General features: G+C 44.9%; 1 protein-coding gene across 4 annotated transcripts in view; it reads left to right on the top strand.

Moving 5' to 3' along the window:
• The first annotated feature begins 17,610 nt into the window (after positions 1 to 17,610).
• DNM1L (dynamin 1 like) overlaps positions 17,611 to 19,901 on the top strand; it is a 61,219-nt gene continuing 58,928 nt past the window's right edge. For all 4 annotated transcript variants that reach the window (XM_056517526.1, XM_056517525.1, XM_056517528.1 and 1 more), the window contains exon 1: positions 17,611 to 17,849. In XM_056517526.1, the coding sequence (XP_056373501.1) occupies positions 17,748 to 17,849 (102 nt within the window). In that variant the 5' untranslated portion in view covers positions 17,611 to 17,747. The remainder of the gene's footprint in view (positions 17,850 to 19,901) is intronic.

The raw sequence follows: 19,901 nt of genomic DNA, 5'->3' as shown, positions 1-19,901 counted from the left end.
AAGGGGTAGTCCCGTGGAAAACTATTTTTTTATTTTTTATCAACTGGTGCCAGAAAGTTAAACAGATGTGCAAATGACTTGTATTAAAAAATCTTAATCCTTCCAGTACTTATTAGCTGCTGAATACTACAGAGGAAATTCTTTTTCTTTTTGGAACACAGATCTCTCTGCGGACATCTCTGTCCATTTAAAGAACTGTCCAGAGTAGGAGAAAATCCCCATAGCAAACATATGCTGCTGTGGACAATTCCTAAAATGGACAGAGATGTCAGCAGAGAGCACTGTGGTAATGATGGCAGAAGAGAGGACTGTGTCCAAAAAGAAAATAGTTTCCTCTGTAGTATTCAGCAGCTAATAAGTAGTGGAAGAATTAAGAATTTTTAATAGAAGTAATTTACAAATCTGTTTAACTTTCTGCCACCAGTTGATAGTTTTCCACCGGAGTACCCCTTTTAAGATTTTCATATTTCAACTGGTTGCCAAATAATCTCTTATGAAACAATCCAGTCCACTGTAAACACTACATTACCCACAATGCACCAAAGCAGACACTGGAGCAGCAGGGGGTTGTGCAGCCAGATAGCTTTTGGTAGCGCAGTAGAATGCTCACTGTTGCACCATAGAGTTGGGGCTCAGGTTGAACCTGTTCACAGGAACAAAGAAATAGGACCTGAGCCAGGTCCCTGGGGTCTGATAGCTGCCAGGAGCTATCTGGGTGATCTTGGTGATGACCTCATCCTGTAGATCACAAGAAGACAGTGACCTAGCACCAACCACTTCCTCATAAGTACTATAAATTTCTTTGGGTCAGACTGGTGATCACATGAACCAGTTACAGTAATAAAACGTATGAATGCAGCTGAGTTGGAATGAAACAGATGGCGCTGTAGGATAATACTTTAAACAAATCACATATTCAGACATTGTAAAATACCGTCTGAAGTCCCATGGTCCTGGTGAGCATATCCCGGGGACTATAGCTATAGAGAGTATGGGGTATTTATGAATAGAACTCTATACTGGCCCCAAGAGGGGTTCTAAATTACTATATCAGGTACATTACACAGACCATCCAAACCTAAACAAGGCAACATTGCAAACAAACTTATCTTTGTAATAGCGAAAAAGAAAACAAGGATTGCACTCACCATCCAAAACGGTTCTTTATTTCATAGTGTAGGGGTGGAGGCGGGTAGTGAGGGACCGGGAAAGACTGTTTCACGCCACCACGGCGCTTCTTCGAGCCGGTATACCGGCTCGAAGAAGCGCCGTAGTGGCGTGAAACAGTCTGTCCCGGTCCCTAAATACCCGCCTACACCAGCCTGTTATGCCTGACACTATGAAATAAAGAACAGTTTGGATGGTGAGTGCAATCCTTGTTTTCTTTTTCGCTATTGCCTTCATATGCTATTGGATTTGTGCACCACCGCACCCAACGCTACATATCAGGAACTTCAGAACCATCCACATCACATCAGGCTGCCATCCACCTTAGTCTTGCAGTGCCGGACTTAAGTTTATAAAGAACCAGGAGAAGAAAGGGTTAAGTTCGGAACTGCAAGACTAAGGTGGATGGCAGCCTGATGTGATGTGGATGGTTCTGAAGTTTCTGTTATGTAGCGTTGGGTGCGGTGGTGCACAAATCCAATAGCATATGAAGGCAATAGCGAAAAAGAAAACAAGGATTGCACTCACCATCCGAACGGTTCTTTATTTCATAGTGTCAGGCATAACAGGCTGGTGTAGGGGTGGAGGCGGGTAGTGAGGGACCGGGACAGACTGTTTCACGCCACTACGGCGCTTCTTCGAGCCGGTATACCGGCTCGAAGAAGCGCCGTGGTGGCGTGAAACAGTCTGTCCCGGTCCCTCACTACCCGCCTCCACCCCTACACTATGAAATAAAGAACCGTTTGGATGGTGAGTGCAATCCTTGTTTTCTTTTTCGCTATTGCCTTCATATACTATTGGATTTGTGCACCACCGCACCCAACGCTACATAACAGGAACTTCAGAACCATCCACATCACATCAGGCTGCCATCCACCTTAGTCTTGCAGTGCCGAACTTAACCCTTTCTTCTCCTGGTTCATTATAAACTTATCTTTGTGTTTTGTGTATACAGCCCCTATGCCAATGTATATGTCTCCACAGTTGTAGACTACCACGGGTGCAGGTAAAAAAATATAGGCTTCATAAATGCATCACTCGGCAGCATCATGCCTTCTATACAGTTATAACACAACATTAAAAGCAAAAGTGCCAAAACAACCGCACAATGACCTCCCGAGCCACAGTATAGACAGTGCTCAGCCCAAGTGTACGGATCTTACCCGTCCCCATTTGGTTTTACAGGGTTCGCCGATTCTGGTGCCTTAGTTATTCTCATGTATTTTGAGAAAAATCATTCATAACGTAGGTTGAGATAGGAGTCAAAAAAGCATGACTAATGCCAAGCAGTCAGCACAGTGCCAGTCTGCAGCTGTAAAGCCAAGTCATTTCAGACAGATTGGTTTCTACCTATAGGAATTGCCTCACAGAAAACTTGAACCTGATCTACCAGTCTCTCATATTAGTCCTTCAACTTAAAGGGGTATTCCAGGCAAACATTTTTTCTTTTATATATATATATATATATCTCAACAGGCTCCGGAAAGTTAAACAGATTTGTAAATTACTTCTATTAAAAAATCTTAATCCTTCCAATAGTTATTAGCTTCTGAAGTTTTCTGTCTAACTGCTCAATAATGATGTCACGTCCCGGGAGCTGTGCATGATGGGAGAATATCCCCATAGGAGCTGGACAGCTCCAGGGACGTGAGTCATCAGAGAGAAGTTAGACAGAAAACAACAACTCAACTTCAGAAGCTAATAACTATTGGAAGGATTAAGATTTTTTTTAATAGTAGTAATTTACAAATCTGTTTAACTTTCCGGAGCCAGTTGATATATATATATAAAAAAAGTTTTTGCCTGGAATGCCCCTTTAACTCTAGCTGGCATGGATTGAATGGCATCAATATGGTGAGGAGCCGGGGCAGTACCCAAACTACACTGTTCTCTTATTTCTTCTAGATTCATGTAAAATAATTTTAGACATAGAACTCCCTCCTATAAGCAGCCAAGATTGGTCAAGGAACAAGCGATGGTCGGCGATAGAATGAAAGTCTATTATGGTGACTATACACAGACATGGTGGTGAGGGCACTTACATACAGATATGTGGAGACTCTAACCCCAAGGGAACAACCAGAGCAAAACGGGTCTAATCTTTACCCCATAGTGAATGTTCCTAGTCTAGGTTTGTAGCTCGGCATCAGAAAAACGAAGCTGCAACCTATAAAGATAAAGGGGGGGGGTCGAAAAAAAATGATAAGAGACTCCTATATTGTTAATACGAATTAATGACCCCTTTTAAACCTTAAAGGGGTATTCCAGGCAAAACCTTTTTTAATATATATCAACTGGCTCCAGAAAGTTAAACAGATTTGTAAATTACTTCTATTAAAAAATCTTAATCCTTCCAATAGTTATTAGCTTCTGAAGTTTTCTGTCTAACTGCTCAATGATGATGTCACGTCACGGGAGCTGTGCATGATGGGAAAATATCCCCATAGGAACTGCACAGCTCCCGGGACGTGAGTCATCAGAGAGCAGTTAGACAGAAAATAACTCAACTTCAGAAGCTAATAACTATTGGAAGGATTAAGATTTTTTTAATTGTAGTAATTTACAAATCTGTTTAACTTTCCGGAGCCAGTTGATATATATAAAAAAAAGTTTTGGCCTGGAATACCCCTTTAATGACAATGAAGATTTTGGAAGTTGTACATATTCACTGTAATATATGTATATTTGGCATTGAGGAGCAGGAGAGCTGATGTACAAGGAACGAGAAGCACTTTACTTACTGGTAAATAGCTGCAAATTTGTATTCTGTAAAAATAATAATCCAGATGATGTGAATGTTGTATCAGTAAAGATTCTTTGTCTATGATGAGAAATAAAATCCCAAAAGCTGGTTACCTCCATGTGCTGTTTATCCTGTTTTCCTTATTTTTTTTTAATTTTTGTGGGGGGGGGGGATGTTTGTTAAAAAAAAAATTGTATTGCATTATTGCATTTTAGATGGGAAACAATCAAATGCCCCGTATAATACGGTTTTAGGTCCGGTCCAAAACCGCATACGGGTCAAAACTGAGCCGACCGGAGTCACCGTTTGACTCCGGTCGGATCATTAAAGTAAATGGAGTCACGGGCTAATCTGGCCGGGGTACGGGAGTGCCCGGTTTACCCCTCCCCCCACCGGATCCGGCACCCACATGTATAAAACGTGGTGTGAATGCAGCCTAAGGGCTGCAGACAAAAGCGGAACTTGAAGATGTGGGGACCCAATGCAAAATCTGTAACAGGGCCCCCAACTAGAATTCTTCTGTACTGATCTCATATGGAAAGGTGCAACTGCACCCTCTATAGTTACACCCCTGGGTGCAGAGATAAGTCACCCAGTCACAACTGGCTGAGGGGGTTTAAAGGCCCTAATGCCAAATATTGTAAGAAAACACAAGTATTATAAATGGCGCATGGTGGGTACGGACCGTGGTAATCTCATTCTAAAATCTTGAAAGTAAAATATTGATGTTGCGGCTCGGAGACGCATCGTAAATCATCGCCGTGCAGGAATCGTGCTGCTGAGGCACGTGGATGGGGTTCTGTTGAAACCCACAAGTGGCCGCAACTCAATGGTCACAAGAAATCCATCTTGGATGGATTTATGGCAACTGTGGGGTTACGTGACGGTCATTTGTCCTAGCCTTAAAAGGGTACTTTGCCCCTATCCAAAGGATAGGGCATAAGATGTCTGTTCATGGGGGTCCCACTGCTGGGGACCCCCGCGATCTCCCTGCTGCACTCGTGTTCGTTTGCTGTCACGCCCCCTCCCATAGACTTGCATTCAGGGGGTGGGGCTATGACGTCACGAGCTCCCGATGCCGGCTCCAGCGTTTGGAACAGTTTGTTCCAAACGTTGAGCAGCGGAGTACACCTTAAAGGGGTACTTCACTGGAAAACATATTTGTTTAATCAACTGGTGCCTACAGATTTGTAATTTGTAAATATTTCAAAATCTTAATCCATCCAGTGCTGCTATATACTCCACAAGTTCTTTTCTTTGTGAATTTCACGAGCAAACATAGAAAACATATGCTGCTCTGGACAGTTCCTAAAATGGACAGCAGAGGTCAGCAGAGAGCACTGTGGTCAGACATAAAGTAAATTCAAAAAGAAAAGAACTTCCTGTGGAGCATACAGCAGCTGATAAGTACTGGAAGGGTTAAGATATGTAAATAGTAAAAGTAATTTACAAATCTGTTTATCTTTCTGGCACCAGTTGATTTAAAATTTTTTTTTAATGGAGTCAGGGGCTGATACGGCCGGGGTACGGGAGCACTCGGATTGCCCCTTCCCCGACGGATCCGGCACCCGTATGTACAAAACTTGGTGTGAATGCAGCCTAACTATTCACTTAAACAAAATCCCATTAGAAGAGAAGAAAGTGCATTGTAAGGTGGTATGGGTAGTGCAGAACGGGATATACCTAAATTATTTAAGTGTTCCTAAACTGGCCTAGTAGTTTAGTGAACAGTGGATTAAGGCTGGTAGAAGCCCTTGGGTAAATTATGTTTTTTTCAGTACCAAAAATATAATGGGAGGAGTAAAAACCCCACATACTTTCCTCGCTCCCCTTCGGTATCATGGAGTCCCGGTCCTTGCTGTGCAACACTTCCAGGTTGGGTGATGTGACGCCATAGGCCCGCTCATCCAATCAGGTGGGACACTGCTGAGGCCAGTGGTTGGATAAGTGGGCCTGTGACATCACATCCCCAAACCTGGCAGTGTTGCACAGCAAAGGACCGGAGCTCCATGATATCACAAAAATGCTGCCCGATAACAAAACCCGTTCAGTATATCAGGCATACAGGTACGCCCTTGTGTCCTGGTACTTAAAGGGGTTCTCCAACATAAGGTGATTTTAGTACATACCTGGCAGACAGTAATGGACATGCTTAGGAAGGATCTGCGCTTGTCTTGGGGCTAAGTAGCTATGTTGTGAGATTACCAGAACACTGTGGCTAGCTTTTTGTGAACTAGTATTTCCTGTTTGAGTTTTCTTCTATGCCTACAAGTCCCATAATTCCATTTTCCTCCCTTCCACACATCTGCCACCCCACCCATTGAAACATAAATGAGCTGCATCCCTTCGAAAGACCTGTGGTTTTCAATCAGGGTGCCTACAGCTGTTGCATTAGTTGCAGATTGATCTCTCTCCCACCAAGCGATCGCTCCACCCATTGAAGCAGACAGGCTCCCTCTCATCAGCTGACTAGTGATGTCAGGTCTCGGCCGCATTGCAACCTGGGAAAAATCTGAGACAACAGTCATTTTGTATGCTGGTAAAAATAAATATTGGGGTGAAAATCACAGAAGAATTGTGAGAAAACCGTCACACACAGGTACAGGCACTATATTATGAACTACACTAAGTGTACAGCCCCTGTAGTATAGTCAAATAAAAAAAATTACTGGAATACCCCTTTAACCCCTTAACGACACAGGACGTATATTTACGTCCTGCGCCGGCTCCCGCGATATGAAGCGGGATCGCACCGCGATCCCGCATCATATCGCGTCGGTCCCGGCGCTCATCAACGGCCGGGACCCGCGGCTAATACCACACATCGCCGATCGCGGCGATGTGTGGTATTAACCCTTTAGAAACGGTGGTCAAAACTGACCGCCGCTTCTAAAGCGAAAGTGACCCGGCTGCTCAGTCGGGCTGTTCGGGACCGCCGCGGTGAAATCGCGGCATCCCGAACAGCTGACCGGACTCCGGGAGGGCCCTTACCTGCCTCCTCGGTGTCCGATCGGCGAATGACTGCTCCGTGCCTGAGATCCAGGCAGGAGCAGTCAAGCGCCGATAACACTGATCACAGGCGTGTTAATACACACCAGTGATCAGCATAGAAGATCAGTGTGTGCAGTGTTATAGGTCCCTATGGGATAACAATGATCAGTGTGTGCAGTGTTATAGGTCCCTATGGGAGCTATAACACTGCAAAAAAAATGTAAAAAAAAAGTGTTAATAAAGGTCATTTAACCCCTTCCCTAATAAAAGTTTGAATCACCCCGCTTTTCCCATAAAAAAAAAAAGTGTAAAAAAAATAAAAATAAACATATGTGGTATCGCCGCGTGCGTAAATGTCCGAACTATAAAAATATATCATTAATTAAACCGCACGGTCAATGGCGCAAAAAAATTCCAAAGTCCAAAAAAGCGTATTTTGGTCACTTTTTATACCATTAAAAAATGAATAAAAAGTCTGATCAAAACAAAAATCATACCGATAAAAACATTGCAAAAAATTAGTCCTCATACCGCCCCGTACGTGGAAAAATTAAAAAGTTATAAGGGTCAGAAGATGACATTTTTAAACGTATAAATTTTCCTGCATGTAGTTATGATTTTTTCCAGAAGTGCGACAAAATCAAACCTATACAAGTAGGGTATCATTTTAACCGTATGGACCTACAGAATAAGGATAAGGTGTCATTTGTACCGAAATATGCACTGCGTAGAAACGGAAGCCCCCAAAAGTTACAAAATGGCGTTTTTTCTTCGATTTTGTCGCACAATGATTTTTTTTTCCGTTTCGCCGTGCATTTTTGGGTAAAATGACTGATGTCACTGCAAAGTAGAATTGGCAACGCAAAAAATAAGCCATAATATGGATTTTTAGGTGGAAAATTGAAAGGGTTATGATTTTTAAAAGGTAAGGAGGAAAAAACGAAAGTGCAAAAACTGAAAAACCCTGAGTCCTTAAGGGGTTAAAGTTTTCAAATCAACTGGTTCCAGAAAGTTATACAGATTTGTGAATTACTTCTATTTAAAAATCCTAATTCTTTCTGTACTGGAAGGTAAAATATTTATATAAAGAAGTAATTACAAATCTGTTTAACTTTCTGGAACCGGTTAATTTGAAAACCTGTGTTTTCCAATGGAGTACCCCTTTAACCTCTTAAGGACGCAGGGCGTATCCATACGCCCGTGGGAATTCCGGCCCCCACCGCTAGCCGGTTGGGGACCGGAGCCGGATGCCTGCTGAAATCGTTCAGCAGGCATCCCGGCATATCGCCCAGGGGGGTCATTATGCCCCCCCATGTCGGCGATCGCCGCAGATCGCTGGACAATTCAGTCCAGCGATCTGCGGCGATTCCGGGTCAATCGGGTCTCCGGTGACCCGGTGACCCGGAATTACTGGCTGTTCGGGGCCGTCTCTGACGGCCCCGAACAGCCAGAGCCTGCAGGGGTGAGGTGGCACTGGTGCCACCTCACGATCGCCCTGATTCGTCGGCCGGATTACCGGCCGACCAATCAGGGCGCCTGCTGCGGGTGTCACTCCCGCACCTGCTCCGCCCCTCTTCCGGAGGGCGTGAGCGGGTGCGGGAAGACGACCCCGGTGCTGGGGACCCCGATCCCCGGCGTCAATGTTGGGATCGGGGCCCCAGGAGCGACGGCGGCGGCGAGGGACAGTCCAGCGATGAAGCAACAGCAGGAGGTGAGTTACAGCCTCCTGCTGTTGCTTAGCAACAGCTCCCAGCATGCAAAAAGGGCATGCTGGGAGCTGTAGTTATGCAACAGCAGGAGGCAGACCACCACAACTCCCAGCATTCCCTTATGGGCATGCTGGGACTTATGGTTTTGCAACAGCTGGAGGCACATTATTTCTATGGAAAAGTGTACCTTCAGCTGTTGTATAACTACAACTCCCAGCTTGCACAAACAGCTAAAGTGCATGCTGGGAGTTGTAGTGGTGCATCTGCTGGTTGCATAACTACAACTCCCAGCATGCCCGTTTGCTGTCGGTGACTGCTGAGAGTTGTAGTTTTGCAACAGCTGAAGGCACACTGGTTGTGAAACTTAGAGGTTTTTTTTTTACCTAACTGTGTTTCACGACCGGTGTGCCTCCAGCAGTTGCAAACTACAACTCCCAGCAGTCACCTTACACCATGCACCGTACATGCTGGGAGTTGTAGTTTTGCAACAGCTGGAGGCACACTGGTTTTGAAACACTGAGTAAGGTCACAAACTCCGTGATACATAACCAGTGTGCCTACAGCTGTTGCAAAACTAAAACTCTCAGCATGTACAGTCTGTCAGCGCATGCTGGGAGTTGTAGTTATGCAACAGCTGTATGTCCCCCCCAATGTGAATGTACAGGGTACACTCACATGGGCGGAGGATTACAGTAAGTATCGGGCTGCAAGTTTGAGCTGCAGCAAATTTTCTGCAACAGCTCAAACTGCCAGCGAGAAACTACTGTGAACCCCCGCCCGTGTGACTGTACCCTAAAAACACTACACTACACTAACACAAAATAAAAGAAAAAGTAAAAAACGCTACATATACACATACCCCTAAACAGCCCCCCTCCCCTTCCCAATAAAAATGAAAAACGTCTGGTACGCCACGGTTTCCAAAACGGAGCCTCCAGCTGTTGCAAAACAACAACTCCCAGTATTGTCGGACAGCCGTTGACTGTCCAGGCATGCTGGGAGTTTTGCAACAGCTGGAGGCCCCCTGTTTGGGAATCACTGGCGTAGAATACCCCTATGTCCACCCCTATGCAATCCCTAATTTAGGCCTCAAATGCGCATGGCGCTCTCACTTTGGAGCCCTGTCGTATTTCAAGGCAACAGTTAAGGGTCACATATGGGGTATCGCCGTACTCGGGAGAAATTGGGCTTCAAATTTTGGGGGGTATTTTCTGCTTTTACCCTTTTTAAAAATGTAAAGTTTTTGGGAAAAGAAGCATTTTAGGTAAAATTTTTTTTATTTTTTTTACATATGCAATAGTCGTGAAACGCCTGTGGGGTATTAAGGTTCACTTAACCCCTTGTTACGTTCCCCGAGGGGTCTAGTTTCCAAAATGGTATGCCATGTGGGTATTTTTTGCGGTCCTGGCACCATAGGGGCTTCCTAAATGCGGCATGCCCCCAGAGCAAAATTTGCTTTCAAAAAGCCAAATGTGACTCCTTCTCTTCTGAGACCTGTAGTGCGCCAGCAGAGCACTTTTCACCCCCATATGGGGTGTTTTCTGAATCGGGAGAAATTGGGCTTCAAATTTTGGGGTGTATTTTCTGCTATTACCCGTTTTAAAAATGTAAAACTTTAGGGAAACCAAGCATTTTAGGTAAAAATTTTTTTTTTTTTTTTACATATGCAAAAGTCGTGAATCACCTGTGGGGTATTAAGGTTCACTTAACCCCTTGTTACGTTCCCTGAGGGGTCTAGTTTCCAAAATGGTATGCCATGTGGGGTTTTTTGCAGTTCTGGCACCATAGGGGCTTCCTAAAGGTGACATGCCCCCCAAAAACCATTTGACGCTCCTTCCCTTCAGAGCCCTCTACTGCGCCCGCCGAACAATTAACATAGAAATATGAGGTATGTGCTTACTCGAGAGAAATTGGGTTTCAAATACAAGTAAAAATTTTCTCCTTTTTACCCCTTGCAAAAATCAAAAATTGGGTCTACAAGAACAAGCAAGTGTAAAAAATGAAGATTGTGTATTTTCTCCTTCACTTTGCTGCTATTCCTGTGAAACACCTAAAGGGTTAAAACGCTTACTGAATGTCATTTTGAATACTTTGGGGGGTGTAGTTTTTATAATGGGGTCATTTATGGGGTATTTCTAATATGAAGACCCTTCAAATCCACTTCAAACCTGAACTGGTCCCTGAAAAAAAGCGAGTTTCAAAATTTTGTGAAAAATTGGAAAATTGCTGCGGAACTTTGAAGCCCTCTGGTGTCTTCCAAAAGTAAAAACTCATAAATTTTATGATGCAAACATAAAGTAGACATATTGTATATGTGAATTAAAAAAAATATATATTTTGAATATCCATTTTCCTTACAAGCAGAGAGCTTCAAAGTTAGAAAAATGCAAAATTTTCAAATTTTTCATCAAATTTTGGGATTTTTCACCAAGAAAGGATGCAAGTTACCACAAAATTTTACCACTAAGTTAAAGTAGAATATGTCACGAAAAAACAATCTCGGAATCAGAATGATAACTAAAAGCATTCCAGAGTTATTAATGTTTAAAGTGACAGTGGTCAGAATTGCAAAAAATGGCCGAGTCCTTAAGGTGAAAAAGGGCTCAGTCCTTAAGGGGTTAAGCACAAAGGGCGTACCTGTACGCCCTGATGCCTTAAAGGGGTACTCCGCTGCTCAGCGTTTGGAACAAACTGTTCCGCTGAAGTCGGGAGCTTGTGATGTCATAGCTCCGCCCCTTCATTATGTCACGCCCCGCCCCCTCGTTGCAAGTCTATGGGAGGGGGCGTGACGTCTGTCACGCCCCCTCCCATAGACTTGCATTGAGGGGGTGGGGCGTGATGAGGAGGGGGGCTATGACATCACGAGCTGCCGGCGCCGTCTCCAGCATTCGGAACAGTTTATTCCAAACGCTGAGCAGGGGGGATCTGCACTCTCTTCATAGCCGTGAGTGTCGGCTGCTATTAGTAGTCGGACACTCTCTGCTAATGACAGGCAGCGGATTCCACCAGAGTTGCTGTCTATTGAGACAGCACATTTCCGAGTGGTCCTAGCGCCGGCCTGTTTTGCAAGTGACCGCACCAGATGGAGTGTCGCCCAGGAGATTCCATAGTGTGAATGAGCCCTTACTGCTGGTAAGAAGAGCAGTGCAATAAACAACGTACCAGATATTTGTTTATAGTTTATCCTCAGAACATGTATTCTGTATATTGTAAACTACCAATATTGCAAAGATCAGAAGCTTAAGATCCCATGAAAGTACACAGGGTGGTTATGCTGCCCTCCTGTGCTTAAAGTTGGTATTATTGTCATAATTTTGTCCTAAAGCAGAACGCCATCTTGTGGCCAAATCTGGGTACTACAATAAAATCAGGTGTTTTTCTGATGATAAAATGTATCTATTTTATGATACTTTATAGTATAATAAATTGTATATATTTTGCCTAAACCTTTGTACTATGTTTTACTCATCGCACAAGATAAATTGGGTCACAAATTATGACTTTTTGAGGTGTTTTTATGTCCGCCTCAGAGGCTCAACTGTTTATAATTTATTATTGATCCATCTTTTTATATAAACACAGGACAGGATTGGATACAATGGTTAAGCAGGGTATCACACAGAATAGGATTGGATACAATGGTTAAGCAGGGTATCACACAGAATAGGATTGGATACAATGGTTAAGCAGGGTATCACACAGAATAGGATTGGATACACTGAGCAGATAGTATCACGCAGAATAGGATTGGATACACTGAGCAGATAGTATCACGCAGAATAGGATTGGATACGCTGAGCAGATAGTATCACGCAGAATAGGATTGGATACACTGAGCAGATAGTATCATGCAGAATAAGATTGGATACACTGAGCAGATAGTATCACAAAGAATAGAATTGGATACACTGAGCAGATAGTATCATGCAGAATAGGATTGGATACACTGAGCAGATAGTATCACACAGAATAGGATTGGATACGCTGAGCAGATAGTATCACACAGAATAGGATTGGATACACTGAGCAGATAGTATCACACAGAATAGGATTGGATACACTGAATAGATAGTATCACGCAGAATAGGATTGGATACACTGAGCAGATAGTATCACGCAGAATAGGATTGGATACGCTGAGCAGATAGTATCACACAGAATAGGATTGGATACGCTGAGCAGATAGTATCACACAGAATAGGATTGGATACACTGAGCAGTATCATGCAGGATAGAATTAGATACAAATAGTATCATGGATGACAGGCTTGGATACACTGGGCAGGTAGTATGCAAGATAGGATTGGCTACACCGAGCAGACTGTATCACACAGGATAGGATTGGATACACTGAGCAAGAGAGTATTATGCAGGATAGGATTGGATACACTGAGCAGAGAGTATTATGCAGGATAGGATTGGATACACTGAGCAGATGGTATCATGCAGGATAGAATTAGATACAAATAGTATCATGTAGGATAGGGTTGGATAAATTGGCTCAGCACAGTATCACACTGAAGAGATAGTATCGCACAGGACAGGCTTGGATACATTTAGCAGATAGACACATCTAGGATAGGATTAGATACACTGAGCAGCTAGTATCAGCTAGTATCACACCAGATAGAATTAGCTACACTGAGCATACTGTATCACACAGAATAGGATTGGATACACTGAGCAGATAGTATCACACAGAATAGGATTAGATACACTCAGCAGCTAGTATCACACAAGATAGAATTAGCTACACTGAGCATACTGTATCACACAGGAAAGGATTGGATACACTGAGCAGATGGTATCACAAAAGATACTCTTAACCCCTTAAGGACCCAGCTAATTAGACCTGTACACCCTAAAAGATTCAGGGGGAGATTTATCAAAACCTGAGTAGAGGAAAGTTGACCAGTTGCCCATAGCAACCAATCAGATGGCTTCTTTCATTCTTAACAAGGCCTGTGAAAAAAAGAAGCAGCGATCTGATTGGTTGCTATGGGCAACAGGTCAACTTTCCTCTACTCAGGTTTTGATAAATCTCCCACTCAGTCTTTTTTTTTTTCAAATCGGTGTTATATGACTTTATTAGAGAATAATTCTCATAATGTTTTGCCAATCAAAACAATTTTAACCCCTTAAGACATTTTCATTTTTGCGCTTGCGTTTTTTCCTCCTCACCTTCTAAAAATCATAACATGTTCAATTTTGCACCTACAGACCCACATAAGGGCTTGTTTTTTGCGTCACCAATTGTACTTTGTAATGACTTTACTTATTTTGTAACATAATCTGCGTTAAAAAAAAAAAAAAAACTTATTTGTTGTGTGAAATGAAAAAAACAAACACCATTTTGTACATTTTGGGGGCTCCCGTTTCTACGCAGAGCATTTTCTGATAAAAATGACACCATATCTTTATTCTGTAGGTCCATACGGTTACAAGGATACCCAATTATTGTAGGTTTTATTTTATTTTACTACTTTAAAAAATTATAACTACATGCACCAAAATTTGTATTTTTTAAATTCTCATCTTCTGACCCCTATAACTTTATTTTTCTGCATACGGCGCTATATGAGGGCTCATTTTTTAGCGCCATGGTCTGTAGTTTTTATTGGTTTTTATTTTGATGGGACTTTTTGATCGCTTTTTATTATTTTTTTTTATTGTATATGAAGTGACCAAAAATGCACAATTTTAGATTTTGGTATTTTTTTTACGTGTACGCCATCGACCATGCAGTTTAGCTATCGTTACATTTTAATAGTTCGGACATTTACGCACACGGCGGTACCACATATGATTATTTTTATGGCGTTATTTTATTTACATTTTTTTTTAGTCCCCATAGGGGTCTATACCACGCAATCTTTTGATTGCATATACTGTTCGATGCTATGCCATAGCATAGCATTGATCAGTGTAATCGGTGCTGGAGCATCAGAAGATAGATCAAACGGCGAGGAGGCAGGTAAGGGCCCTCCCGCCATTCTCTCAGCTGATCGGGACATGCGGTTTCACAGCTGCCGGGATCATTTTACTTTCGTTTAAGAAGCGGCAGTCAACTTTGATCGCGGCGTCTAAAGGGTTAATGCTGGACATTGGCCCGAATGGCGGTGCCCGGTATTAAAGGGGTACTCCGGTGAAAAACTTTTTTTTTTTTTTTTAAATCAACTGGTGCCAGAAAGTTAAACAGATTTGTAAATTACTTCTATTAAAAAAATCTTAATCCTTCCTGTACTTATTAGCTGCTGAATACTACAGTGGAAATTATTTTCCGTTTGAAACACAGTGCTCTCTGCTGACATCTCTGTCCATTTTAGGAACTGTCCAGGGTAAAAGGAAATCCCCATAGCAAACATATGCTGCTCTGGACAGTTCCTAAAATGGACTGAGATGTCAGCAGAGAGCACTGTGCTCGTGATGTCAGCAGAGAGCTCTGTGTTTCAAAAAGAAAAGAATTTCCGCTGTAGTATTCAGCAGCTAATAAGTACAGGAAGGATTAAGATTTTTTAATAGAAGTAATTTACAAATCTGTTTAACCTTCTGGCACCAGTTGATTTAAAAAAAAAAAAATAAATAAAAGTTTTTCACTGGAGTACCCCTTTAACGTGGGTCCTGGCTGCTGATAGCAGTTGGGACCAACTGGGTTTAAAGCATGCTCAGCTGCTCGTGAGCATGCTTCAAACCCAGGTAATGGGACCAGGGCGACAGGTACGCCCTTGATCCTTAAGTACCTGTACGCCCTTAGTCTCCAAGATGTTAAGGGACTATTCACACGTACAGTATTCTGCAAATATTTGATGCGCAGGATTTGAAGCTACGATTTCAATGTAAACTAATTGACTGAACACAGCAGAAAATCTGCAGCCTATGTGTGAATACACCCTAAGGGTGCATTCACACGGGCGTATTTGTCAGCGGATTCGCAGCTGCGGATCCGCTGACAAAGGCCCCTAAAGTGCTGCCCTCTTTGTGCCTGCTAATAGTGGCAATCTGCCGCTACCAGGAGACACACTGTGATGTGCAAGTTAGTGCTGGGCGGTATACCGATATGAACCGGATACCGTTTTTTTTTCTCCCACGGTATGGATTTTTGCCCATACCGCTATACCGGTCGGGCTCCTCTCCCCACCCTCCGAGTCAATAAAAAAAAATTAACTTACCCGTAATGGGGGTGGTCCGGGCCATCCATCCTTCCTGTAGTGTCCGGTGGCATTCCGGGTGGAGGGTGAACCGGTCCGGGCTGTCCTTCTTCTCCGGGGGTCATCTTCTCCACTCCGGACAGGCTCCGGCCTAGTAACGCTGCATAGATGCCGCTACGCCGTGACGTCAGGTGCATCGCTGCGCACGGGCGTCACTGCGCAGCGGCGTCTATGCAGCGTTACTAGGCCGGAGCCTGTCCGGAGTGGAGAAGATGACCCCCGGAGAAGAAGGACAGCCCGGAACGGTTCACCCTCCACCCGGAACGCCACACTACCGGAAGGATGGATGGCCCGGACCACCCTCCCCGGACGGTCCCTGCAGCAACTGGGAAGGGGAGTCAGGGTTCTGGGATGGACGGGGGTCTGTATAATATACTATACCTACAGTAGGCCCTCCAGCTGTTGCAAAACTACAACTCCCAGCATGCCCGGACAGCCAATGGCTGGCTGGGGAAGTAAGATCCGACATTATATCAAATTAGTGCGGAGAAAAAGCTGAAAGGAAGCAAAACACTAAGCCGCAAGAAAAAGCACAACTCCTTGACCAAAAAGGAAAATGGAGATTGCAAACTGGATAAGGAGCGTATTTAGAAGGAACAATGTGGGATAGTCCAAGAACCAGTGGGCTGATCATATTTACATTTCTGACTCAAATCCGTAAGGATTTTCCGCATGCAATCTGCTTTCAATCTGCCTACGTTCCGCGTTCGAACAAAAAGCCGCCGGGAAATGAGAGTGCCATTGAAGTCAATGGGATCTGCGGCAGAAATCCGTCTGAAGAAAGAGCACCCCCTTTCTTCATGCAGAAATTTTCAAGCGGAAATTAGGCACGCAAATTCCGAGTGAAAAAATTAGAAGTATGAATAGGTGCACGGAAATCCCATTGACTTGCATGTTTTTTTTTTAGCAACGCCATTCTTCAGGCGGAAGTTTCCAAGCGGATTTTCCGTTCACAAATTCCGAAGCGTGAATTTGTGAACGGAAACCCATTCACTATACAGTACATTTTAGCAAGCGGAATTGCAGGCGGAAATTCCGTAGTCTGAACCTAGCCTTAAAGGTATTCATCTATGGCAGTGGTCTTCAACTTGCGGACCTCCAGATGTTGCAAAACTACAACTCCCAGAATGCTGGGTTTAGCAACATCTGGAGGTCCGCAGGTTGAAGACCACTGATCTATGGGTTTATTGGGCACTATTATTGTCCATTGGCCCCGCCTCTAGGACCCTCTCAACCCGATACCAAACAAATTTGTTACCTACTTTTGGCCCCCAAAACCCCCTTCCAATAGGGTCATCCAGGAATAATTTGTATTAACCCCGCCCCCTTTAGGTCTAGGTCACATAACATTCCTGCTAAAACTGGAACTGTTGGAAGAATGAGACATTATATAAATATCGCGAAATAACTCCTAATATTTTCGTGTTTTTTTGTGAAGAAATACATCAGTAATAAGAGAGGACGCCGCCTCCGCCGGTCTTACCGCCCAATGTCACTTTCAGGAACCTTTGAAAACCACCTTCCGGTTTATCATGTGACGCATTTCCGGTCTTCTTCCTTATTACGCTTCCAGCGGACATTTTAACTGTGGTCAAAACACCTCAAGTCTAGCCCAAAAGAGATATAAAATACTAATATAACCGCCTGAGCACGATCTAGTATTGGTCGCTCTGTTCACACTGCGAGGGTGGGAAAGAAGAGGAAACTAAGGAAACCAAATACAAGGCGTGGAGGACGTACCCGTCTAGTGACAAAGACTACAGTTCCCGGCGTGCCTTGTGTCCTGCGCATGCGCGCTGCTTTCCCCCCGTTCCCTCCCTGTCGCAAAGGCTCGTGGGCCGGGTAAATGGTTGCTTAGCGGTGGAGCCGGCTGGTGGAGAGCAGTGGCGCCCCCTTCCTTCCATTCATCGCCCCACACAGGCCTGAGACATGGAGGCGCTCATCCCCGTAATTAACAAGCTGCAGGATGTGTTCAACACGGTGGGGTCCGACGTCATCCAGCTGCCGCAGATCGTGGTGGTGGGGACCCAGGTGAGTGCGGGGCGAGACCAAGAGGGATGACAGAGGGGTGGGGTGTCACTGGAGGAGACCAAGGAGCATGACAGGAGGGGGGAGACCAAGAGGAGGGGGAGGGAGGGAGGGGGGGGGGGGCTGTCTTTAGAGGAGACCGAAGGGGAATTATGTGGGGGGGGGGGTCACTAGAGGAGACCACGGTGAATTACGAAGGGGGGGGGGGGGTCACAGGAGGGGACCAAGAGGGATGATAGGGGGGGGGGGGGGGTGTCACTAGAGGAGACCAAAGGTGAATTATGGGGGGGTGTCACAGGAGGGGACCGAGAGGGATGATAGGGGAGGGTGTCACTAGAAGATACCAAAGGGGAATTATTGGGGCGGGCGGGGGGGGGGGTCACAGGAGGGGACCATGACGGATGATACGGGGGTCACTAGAGGAGACCAAAGGGGAATTATGGGGGGGGGGGGTCACAGGAGGGGACCATGAGGGATGATAGGGGGGTCACTAGAGGAGACCAAAGGGGAATTATGGGGGGGGGGGGTGTCACAGGAGGGGACCATGAGGGATGATACGGGGGTCACTAGAGGAGACCAAAGGGGAATTATGGGGGGGGGGGGGTCACAGGAGGGGACCAAGAGGGATGATAGGGGGAATGTCACTTTAGGAGACCAGGGAGCATGACAGGAGGGGGTGTCACTAGAAGATACCAAACGGGAATTATTGGTGCGGGGGGGGGGGGGGGGGGTCACAGGAGGGGACCATGAGGGATGATAGGGGGGGATGTCATAGGTAAGAACCAAGAGGGATGATAGGGGGGATGTTACTGGAGGAGACCAAGGAGCATGACAGGAGGGGGAAATCACTGGGGGAGACCAAGAGGAGGGGGGTGTCACTAGAGAAGACCAAAGGGGAATTATGGGGGGGGGGAAATCACTGGGGAAGACCAAGGGGTGGTCCCTGAAGGAGACCCAAGGGGAATAAGAGGTGGGTGGTCACAGGAGGAGACAAAGGGGGTAAATCACTGGAAGGGACCAGAGGGGATTAACGGGTGGGTGGGGGTCACAGGAGGAGGTAAAGGGGGATAACGGGGGATAATCACTGGAGGAGACCAAGGGGGACGACGGGCGGGTACTGGAGGAAACCATTGTGTCAAAAGAGGAGATGGTGACAGGGGCTTCTACTGGGGGATGACAAAAAGGGAGACCAGGGTAAAATGCCACCCAAGGTAGTGGACATGGGTGTGACTGACCCCTTACATCCAATATGTACACGTTACACAAAAACCATCTACCGTATTTAGTACTTTAATTAGCCAGTTCTGTCTGAGTTTATTTTCACTAGAAGGGGGGGGGGGGGGGTTATAGGCGCATCGGAATCGCAACTCGATTGGTCTGTTTTGCCTCCAGGAAAATCGATCACCGGATAGATAGAGAGAGAGAGAGAGAGATAGAGATAGAGATATATATATATATATATATATCTCTATCTCTCTCTATCTATCCGGTGATCGATTTTCCTGGAGGCAAAACAGACCAATCGAGTCTATATACACACAACCCCCCCTTAAGTGACTGTCAGAATCTACTGGGCACTTATTTACATCATGTAGACTCTTTTACTGACATTTGGGTTCAGTACCCCCCCCCCCCCCCCTAACTTGTGACTCTCTAGTGGCTGTAATACTACAACTCCCATTATGCACTGGCGGCTCTTTAGCATTAGTCCCACAATCTTTAAAGGGCTGCAACTTCGTAGTCGGCGCTGTGCTCTGTGGAATTGAATCTGATGACGGACGCGTCCGGTTTCCATGACGATTGTGTGTCCAGGACCCTAGATATAGTATATGTGTGTGATATATTATACTTGTGTTTATTTTGTGCCCCCTCTGGTATAGTGTACAGTCGGCCGTGGTTGGGGTTAGGGATCGACCAATATCGTTTTTTTAGGGCCGATACCGATAATCGGTGGAGGTTAGGGCCGATAGCCGATAACTTATACCGATATTCCGGTATAAGTTATCGGCTATTTATCCCCCCTCGACACCGCTGCAGAGCATTGATTTAAAGCGG

This window comes from Hyla sarda, chromosome 4 (genome assembly GCF_029499605.1).
Source record: "Hyla sarda isolate aHylSar1 chromosome 4, aHylSar1.hap1, whole genome shotgun sequence".
Classification (NCBI taxonomy): domain Eukaryota; kingdom Metazoa; phylum Chordata; class Amphibia; order Anura; family Hylidae; genus Hyla; species Hyla sarda.
Note: the sequence above shows the minus strand (reverse complement) of the source record. Positions and strands in the feature narration are given on the sequence as shown.